We start from the raw sequence: 9,443 nt of genomic DNA, 5'->3' as shown, positions 1-9,443 counted from the left end.
CTCCACGTCTCTTGTGTGCAGTTCAAAAGGAAAAAGACATCAAAGATTTAAAAAACCCAAACCCCTCTCACCTTTCAATTAGCTCAGCTAAATGCCAAAGCAGATACAGACAGAAATGTATAATGATACCTCATTAACCACATTTGTCATCCAGTGAACACTCCTGTTCTCTGCACTTAAAGGTACTACAAAAAGATACCAGTTGTCTTTACAACTTCTTTCTTCTTCTCTCTAATGTCTAAACAGCATGTTAAACTGCAAAAAGATGCTCTATATTAGCTGGAATATGTATTTACTTTGCTGTCTTTCCATCCAATACAGGAACAATTATGTAGCAGCATATAAGCCCTATTCCTTGATCTGCATTTGTAAACTCCCCACAATTCCAGCTGTGACCCACAAGGCATTTATGGTGTCAACTCATCAGACCAGTGTCAACCTGTGTTACAACAACCCAATGGAAAGAGCTTTTCACTGGTCTGGTTACAGCTATAAATAAGCCCACTTCCTTTCTTTTTTTCTTTTTTTTTAATTTCCTTTTTCTTTCAGGCAAGTTCTCAGTGACCACCTTATACTAAAAAAAAGCAATTTTTTTTTTTTTAAACCACTGTCAACACTTAAAGTTTGCCATGGAAAGACCACATCAGTAGTTGCTAAGATCAGTGCCAAAAAACCTGGCACACAATGAAGGACTCTACAAGAAGGTCTCAAAGACAGCGTTCTTTGCAACTCTCTGTTTATTAAAAATATATGTCTCCTTGGAAGAAACACTGGTAACCAACTAGTGTTGTTGTGATCGATTCGATACTGTCAGCTATGCCATGGAGTACATCATCTTTTTCTCCATGTGACTTGGTAAGAGGGAGACAGGCTATTAGGAAAAAAAAAATAAAACAGAAAAAAAAAAAAAGAAAAGAAAAAAAAAGACAGGAACGGTGTGACTAGCATCTTAAGGACTTTTGTTTCACTTACTCCACTTCTCCAGGGACCAACGTTTATAGCAGCCGGAGCCGGAGCGGTGGGGCAGGGGGCTAGCTGCCAAACACAACCCATTGCCAAAGTTCACTCCCACTGGCAGCAGAATCCTTCCTGCCCTCCACTGCACTTGTGTGTCTTCTGCAGCACCGCTTTCTGTCCCAGGAGGCTGCTCAGTCCCTGCGGGGCTCCTCGTGATGCAGGATGAGTGAAGACAGCTTCTCACCAGCCAGTACTCGGACAGACTTACAGCAGTTGTCATTCGCACCAAGAACCGTGGGCTGTGCGCGCCGTGCACCGACTGACACGCTGATAACTGTTACACTTAGGAAAGGGGACCAGCATCCCACGCTGTTACTTTTCCCTATAAAATAGGGCAAGGGAGAATGCGCCAGGACTTACCTGCTCCTGCTCGTATGGTGACCTCCTTTGTTCTGGTGCTTGGCACCGTGTCTGAGGACCAGCGTCCGCCAGTTCTTTGTAAGGTGAGAGCGGTCTTCCACCCGTACTGCGAGTACCCAGCGACACAGCTCCTCCTCAAAGGCTGTGCAGAGCTTCCCCCCAGTGTCACACAAGGCTCTGTTACCATGAAGGAGCCCCCTTCAAGTGGGGAAGGCCAAGTGTCCTCAAAGACAGACATGTCTCAGCTTAGGACCAACTGTCTCAGCACCAACGGTCGCCTCCCTTGAAAAAAGTCCCAGCGCGCAGCAGATGGGTGCAGCCCCACAGACCTGCCAGCGTGGGGCACCCAGGTTGGTTTTCTAAGGTGACCTTGAAAGAGGGAGCAGAGCCCGATTTCAGGAAGAGGAGTGACACGGAGATGTCGGAGACAAAACCAGGCCAGGTGGCCACGCAGTTGCCTGCCAAGCCCCAGCTCCCAGAGCAGCAGATGAGGTCCCCGCTGCGCTGGGAAGGCCACCGCCACCACCTGCACGCAGGAATTTGGCGTGGAGTAGGGGAAGAGAAAGAAAGGAAGTTTTTCAATTCTGTTACTGATTTGGAAAAGTGTGAACGTCCATCCAAGGCACAGCTGGGGGCTTTTCCTGCCAGCGGCTACCGCAGAAGGGAATGCCAGCGGGCTGCCGCAAGCTAGAATGTGTCATTTCACCTGTGCTCACAGGCTCAGGGCCAGCCCAACATCCCAGGTTTTCCACAGCGACACAGGACAGCAAGTACATTTGTTCCATGTGGCCAGTAGAGTATTTCCTAACTAAACACCGCAGATCTCGATTCTATTTACAATAGAGCCAGCTTAAAAAATAAGTTAAAAAAAAAAAAAAAAGGATTTTATACCCATTCAGTTCATTATTAACAAGAGAAAATGGAATAATGGAAAAAAAACCCAAACAAACCAAAAAACCAACACGGCAACACAATATGGTTTTGGTTTAAAATCAGCGTAAAAAAATAGAACCAAAAGGAAACCTCTCATGCAAACACATAAGGTGGTGTGTAAAACAATGTGCAATTTAATATGTAGTATCATCCATTCTCTTGCTCTGCAGCCTCCCGCTCAGTCTTTTGTCTCCCAGCCTCCCTCAGATCAGCTGCTGCTCCTCACTGGGTCACCCTGGACCTCTGGTCCCCTTCTGCGCAGGCAGCGTACCAGTCTCTGCTCTGCCTCGCGGACCCGGGGTGGATGGTGGGAGGCTGGCCCCCATGGGAGACGCTTCTGAAGCACCTGGTACCGTTTTGAGCTCTTCATGCCCAAGTGGACTCCCTGCGCCCAGTGGTTGGGACAGAGAAACTGAAAGATCCTTGCAATAATACAATACCTTTTAAGAGAGGTCCCTCGGGTTTCCTAGTCCACATACATATATATATATAATATATATATAATATCTCTCTATATATTATATATAAATTACATATACAGATAAATAAAAAGCTTTCTGCTGCCTTTCTGTCGCACTGTTTAGAGCTGCTAGACAGTCACACTTGGAAAAATGCCCCTGGAGCTCTGATACTAGCTCATGTGCTCAGAGTCCATTGTTTCACTTGTCTCTTACATTAGTCCTTAGCTGCCTCCTCCCAGCTTGATTCTTGGTTCAGTTAATAATAATAATAATAATAATAATAAAAAACGACCTTGAATGGGTTCTCATCTGTCTCTAATGGAGCAGTGGGAAGGTCCATGCAGGAACGGTGGGAACAGTCACGTGATGAATGAGTTCATCCCAACAAAAGAAACAGGACTAGAAAACTCAATTTTGCGACGATCTAAAAAAAGGTGGCAGGAATAGTTTTCATATCCCCCCTCCTTGGGGCAGAGGGCTTGGGTAGGGTGGGGCTTCGGAGATCTTCTGCTCACACGGAAGCAGGTGGGGGACATCTTCAGAGTTTCTCTGGGGACGGGACCCAGATGTAGTGCCCGGACTGGTCCTCAATGATCTGTTTGATTTTGCTGTAAATCTCTTCAAGAGAGTCTCCTTGTACAATGGCTGGAAGAGGAGAGAACAAGCAAGATCTTAAGCATCTGGCAGCACTGAGCCTTCCCCGCCATGAGCTATGGGAGAGGCCTTCACTCCACACCACAGGGGCCGGTGTGGCACAGCCAACAATTAACGAACAAGACAACCCGTGTCAAAGGAGCTGTAGCAGGCGCACGATGACACAGAGGGTTAACCCAGCGTGTCCAAGGGGATTAGCGAGAGCTGGCAGAGCTCCTCCAGCATGTGAAGTGCCGGTCGGGTTCTCCACAACCGGCTGCTAATCAGCTTTGCAAACTGTGTCACGCCACCGCACCGCGGCTGCGGGCAGCTGGCCCCGGCCCTGCAGCTACTCCACTGTGCTGAACGGGAGGGCCACAGGCGGATTAGCTGGTGTGCGCCCAGCGCGCGCTCCGAGGTGCCAGATTTGTCCATCCCCTCTGGTCAGCTGCCGAGGGCTCCTCAAGTTTGTTGCCTCCTCCGCTGCAGGGTGGGAACAGCAGCACAGCCGGGCTGGAACAGGCCAGCTTACGGATGGCACTCCCCGCAGGAACTGCCACCCAAAGACCAGCGACAGCCTCGCTGCTTGGTGTGGACAGTGCTTCCTAGATCAGAGGGGGACGATGCACATGGAGGGCTAAAACTTTCTGGTAATTCAGCCAGGACCATCCTCCAGCATCTCTGTTCCCTCATTAGAAGGTCCTGACACAGAACTTGCCACAGTGACCATCACTTTGCCCGTCACCCATTTCTTTCAACAACGGGTTTCAGCAACAAGCTGCCCTTCCCTAGGTCAACTTCAACCTCACCGTCCGAGTGAGTGATGGATTGCTGAGGGTCTGGCAAAACCGCGGCACTTAAAAAAAAATTAAAAAGGCTTGGGCACTTCATGCAGTGCCTGGGACAGGAGCTCTGGGGAAAGCTTTTCCCCAGTTTGCGCCTGTCCATTTGCTCAGCCAAGATCCATTTTTGGAAAATGTCCTGCTTGGAATTTATCCCAGTAGCTTTGAGGTGGGTAATACAGGGTTTGGCAGGATTATCACTCCTCAACTTTAGAAGAAAGAGTTACTGCCCTGGAGGAAAGATGGAAGACCAGTTTCTCTGCCTCTTTGCCTGCCCGTGATTTTCCAGAATTAATCACGTTACAAACATTAGTTCCTTAACGCACAAGGATGCCTGTGTCATGAGCTGCTCATCTCTACAGGCACAATGTGCCAGGCAGCCCCTGACTGGCTCATCAGCAAAGACTACTTAGGAAGCCAGCCAAACTTCCAGTCTTTTTTTGGGAGATGTTTTGTAATAACTCAGGACAGTCTCCACCATTTAGGTCACTAAATTTTTTATCTTCCCTCTTTAAAATGACTCTTTTCTCTTTTTGAAAACACTCAACCTTTCCCCTGTGCAGGCAGTTTTATGTCCTGTAGTCTTTAGCACCCTGAATCTACACTGTGCTTATGCTGCCTGGGGATTTTTTTTTTTTCTTCTTTTTTTTAAATTATTATTAAAGTTGGCGATAAGCTTTCACAAACTCGGAAAATCCTGCCTGACAACTTGTCTCCTTCTCTAGAGCCGGCTGACTCTTATCCACCGATCTTTGAGCGGTCCCTTTGCAGAGCCCTGCTGGCAAAGCGCCGTTTCTTCTTTGCTTTGATGAAGCTGGACATTTTCCCACGACCCTGCAGTAAGACAGTGCTGGTAGAGAGGTCACAACTGCCGGTCGGAAAAATAAAAATCAATCAGATACCAGCCTGCTCAGGACACTCACCTGTAAAATACTCTCCGAACTCCTGCTCGAGTTTCATGGCTTTGTCATAGACCTTGTTGGCCTGTTCGTACGTCTGTCTCCGGTTCATCTCCCTGCCATGGATTAAAAAAATAGGAACTTTGCTCTTTTTCTTAGTCATGAACAGAAGTGAAAATAGCCCATGGAGCTGGGGTGCCTGGGAAGCCTCTGCGCACCGGGCATGGGAGCTGTGCAGGACCCAGCTCTCAAAGGCAGGACCCTTCCCCACATGCTCTTTGCTGCTTTGGCACTTCAACTCAGTTTCCAGCAGTTCTTCCCATCACCACCCCCCACCTTTCACTGTAGCACAGAAGGCGATTTGTATCCAGACAATCCTCTGAATTTGCAAGACCGCTGCAGAAGTCTCCCTGCTTTTCCACAGCCTGTCACCACCCTCCTTGCCTGGATTCCCTCACCTTCATACAACACCCAAAGAAGCAATTTCACCCCTTCTAGCTTGAGAAGGGGTTTTCCTAGTCCCCTTGGTGCCAGCAGAGTCTCCTCTGATCTTAGAGTCCATCTCTACCTACCGAATCACCTCACAGGCAATATTCGCTGCTGCTGCTTGCAAGAGTCGCAAGCTCAGCTTTAACGTCCTTTCCAGCCTGCCGTCCCCAGGGCCAGGAGCAGGACAACCAGAAGGTCCCCCTTAGGCACAGAGGAAACATCTCCCCTCTGCTCCCCAGGGCTGGTTTGGCTCAGCCACCGTCCAGCTGTCATCCGCCGCTACGGGCTGTGGGCAGCAAGCCTGGCTGGACGCAGGGCCCAGGTGACATCAGGCACGTTTGGGAGCGTTTTTAGATTTCCCATGGATAACCTTCTTTGGGGTGAACAAAGGGCTTTAAACCAGCACAATCCATGTAGCCTGGGTGCTACAGCAGTAGATGTGGAGGGACACCACAGAGACAGCAATGGGCCCAGCTCCTCTTAACAAAGGACATGCTCGGCACCAGCAGCAACCTCCGCTGCTTTCTAAAAAGCAGAGGCAGCAGACATACAGACCCCTGCCGTGCCAGAGCTGCTTGCCCTGGAGAGGCACAGCACACGGCGTTGCACTTACATGAGAGCTTCAATGGATTTTGGTTTGATGAAAATGGCAATGGGATAAAGTTGTGCTTGTTGCAACCTCTTGATGGCATTGCCAGACACGTCCAGGATGCAGTGTTTCCCCTAGAAAGGAGATTATTGAGATCAGACCGACCCACACAGTCTACTCCACACAGAAACCAGCTTGCTCGTACAGAGGTCCTCACAAAAGAGGAGCCACAGAGATGAAACCCCACTCCCGAGACATGAGCCAACTCCCAGTGGCCTTACGTTCCTGCCTCCTTAGGGCAGGACAGCAGCAACGCAAAGGGACCAAATCTCTCAACACGTGAAACAATTTATGAGCCACTGGTACGCTCCAGCACTCCTGTGGAGGAAATGCCGCTGCTTTGAGGAGGGCAGCCGGGCACCTCTGCCCTGCGAGCTCCTGAGCACGAGGCTGGTGCCGCCAGCGCCGGGCTGTCGGGTAGAGTTTGGGTGACAGCGGTACGACACTGAGGTAGAGTAACGCGGCTGAGAAAAGCAGCCACGTGGCTTGGCAGGACTCCAGAGGGAGGAGAGGCTCGAGCCACGCTTGCTTAATGTGGTTACAGCCCTTCGTTAACAACATGGGGAGAGGAGGGGAACTGCCAAACACGTCCGAGCTTAGGCTGGATGAGTCCCGGTCCCAGAAGTGCCACCCAACACTCACCCTCTCCGCCACTGCCCGCACTGACTGAATGCTGGTCCCATACAGATTGTCGTTGAACTGCCCAGCCTCTATGAACTTGTTGTCCTGGATGTCTTTCTCCATCTGTTCACGGGATACAACGAAATGGTAGTCTTGGCCATCCACCTCGTTCTCACGCCGAGGCCTGGTCGTGTCTGGAGAAGAATGGGCATCATGAGCAAACCCGGAGCGATGCACGCCAAACCTCCTGGGAGGGAGAAAACCCACCCGTGCTCCCGACCCCCTCTCCATGCCACGGGCTGGACCCCGGCGAGCAGCAGAGCCACCACTCCCCCCTCCCTGGCACCGAGCCCCAGCTGGGACTCACGTGGCACGCAGGAACCAAACTTGTGCGGGAATTCGGAAATGAGATCGTCGTTAATTCGGTCCTTTGTCGGCCCCAGGATGATCACCGGCCTCGCATAGTGAACTGTGAACAAGAGCCACAACCTGAGGCCCTGTCTGTGCCACGGGCAGCTCACCCAACTTTTGGCATCAACCTGCCCTCTCCCCGCTGGCAGCGGGTGCTCCTGCTCACACAGGAACCCAAAGGTGCCGCCTCCCTACAAGTTTCTCTCTCCTCCCGGTCACGGTCAACATCTCCTTCCCATCTGACCCAAACCATCTGTGCAGCCCTGCGGAAGGTGCTGCGGGTCTCCAGGGTTGCGGATCAGCAAAGCTGCTCCCTCGCTGGGGGCAGGAGCCAGACAACCAGCACAGCTGGGCGAGGATGCCACATAGGTGCAGGAGTGATGGATGCCCAGCACTCTGATCCAGCTTCTGGCAAGAACAGACAGCTGAGGCTGGGACTGTTCAGCCTGTGAAAGGGTCTGCAGGGACCGAGCACTGAGCAGGGTGGGGGATTGCTCTGCGGCAGGGACCTGGCCCCAGCCAGGGAGGGATAATCCCGTCCTCAGCTGGGGACTAAAGCCCAGCTCAGTTTTAGCTTGAGATCTCTCCCTTGGTCTTGCAGACCAGGTCACAACTCTTTTCTGTTGATTAAAAAGTGGCAATCAAGGCTAGGGAAAGCCCTGCAAGGCAGCGTGCATGCCTGGCTCCCTGCTGCACGCCACAGACAAGGAACTCCACTTGCGTTCACCCAGCATCGTGCTGGTACAGCAGCAGAGGGAAGGAGGTCACACCAGTCACCCTAGCTGTGCTGGGGTCACAGGTGCCCACACTGGAGCAGGCACGGGGCAAACTCAGTGCCAGGACTTACTTTCTTGCCGTGTCACCGGCTCGTACGACAGGATGGTGTCCTCTTGTCCTTCTGCAATAGAGCCAGGGAGAGGCAGGTGAGCAGCCACAGCAGCTTTTCAGGCCCCCCGCACCCAGGAGGAGCTGGCTCCTGTGCCTGCCAGCTCCTGCAGCCCTGGGGACACCTCCAGGCTCCAGCTGACATGGAGCATGACAGGCATGCAGTTACCAGACCTTGATCCACGTTAATTATTCATGGCCCAGCTCTAGGTCAAGCCTCCGCTCTCCCTCCCCACCACTACAGGCTTGGGACCCATTGGGACATACCGTCCTCCATGCAGGGTGGACGGGGGCATTGCTGCAGGTATTTAGAACTGGAGATAAAGGGAGCATTGGCTGCAGCTGGATCCCTGTGCTCGGGCTCCAGGAGCTACCTATGCTACAGACCCAGCCTCTGGCCATTGCTTGCCACAGCAGGCACCAGGGGACCACCATGGACTGGGAACCCACCACCCAGCCCTGGAGCAGAGCCCTGCAGCCAGGAGTGAGCAGGGAAGCAGGCAGGGCTGCTCCTGCCCCCCGGCCCTGAGGAGGGAGCTGGCCGCAGCATCTCAGCCTCACCAGCAGGAAGGACCAGCCTCCGAACAGAACCAGCACTGGGACAAGACAAGATGGAAGTGCCAAAACGTGAGCACGCACACACACACACACACACACACACACACGCACAGAGGCGGGAGAGCAGGCGAGATGCACACTTACTGGAACTGCTCTCGCTGTCACTGGTGTTTGATGTCACGCCCTCTGCAAAGCAACCAGAGAGACCCCCTTCAGACGGAGCATGGGCGGAGGGCACGGGGGCACCCCAGCTGTCACCAAGCACTACCAACCCAGGCCAGGGCAGCACCGGCCTCCCAAAAACCTGCGCCCCAGCACCCGCTGGGATGAGCCTGAGCCGCACAGGCAGGGCGGCATCTCTCGCCCTTTGCTGGCAGACTGGGGACGTGCAGGGGGGATGCTCGGATACTGCGGGAGAAGGCAGGGATGCCGGGAGGAGGCCGCTGAGCAGAGGCTGGACTTCCCAGGGCGAGGGAGGGAAGGTGGAGTGGATGGGGAGGAGTGTGCTGGTGGAGGGAGTGGGAGCAGCATGCACAAGGAAGAGGGGCAGGGGAGGGCATGGGTCCACACCAGCACAGGGACAGGGGAGCCTATCTCTGGGGACGGGACTGGGACTCACAGAGACAAGACAGTGACAGGATGGGACAGAGTTCGGGGCTTTGCTTGCTCGGGCTGATCACAGTGC

At 52.7% G+C, this 9,443-nt stretch overlaps 1 protein-coding gene across 1 annotated transcript in view; it reads right to left on the bottom strand.

Moving 5' to 3' along the window:
• Positions 1 to 3,037: 3,037 nt before the first annotated feature.
• Positions 3,038 to 9,443, bottom strand: part of DLG3 (discs, large homolog 3 (Drosophila)) — an 86,922-nt gene continuing 80,516 nt past the window's right edge. The window contains exons 20-25 of the mRNA XM_009881809.1: positions 8,163 to 8,213; positions 7,272 to 7,373; positions 6,926 to 7,098; positions 6,248 to 6,357; positions 5,170 to 5,261; positions 3,038 to 3,416 (exon numbers count right to left, since the gene is read on the bottom strand). Of these exons, the coding sequence (XP_009880111.1) occupies positions 3,310 to 3,416; positions 5,170 to 5,261; positions 6,248 to 6,357; positions 6,926 to 7,098; positions 7,272 to 7,373; positions 8,163 to 8,213 (635 nt within the window). The 3' untranslated portion in view covers positions 3,038 to 3,309. The remainder of the gene's footprint in view (positions 3,417 to 5,169; positions 5,262 to 6,247; positions 6,358 to 6,925; positions 7,099 to 7,271; positions 7,374 to 8,162; positions 8,214 to 9,443) is intronic.

This window comes from Charadrius vociferus, unplaced genomic scaffold (genome assembly GCF_000708025.1).
Source record: "Charadrius vociferus isolate BGI_N301 unplaced genomic scaffold, ASM70802v2 scaffold472, whole genome shotgun sequence".
NCBI lineage: Eukaryota > Metazoa > Chordata > Aves > Charadriiformes > Charadriidae > Charadrius > Charadrius vociferus.
This window is presented reverse-complemented; position numbering and strand designations above follow the sequence as displayed.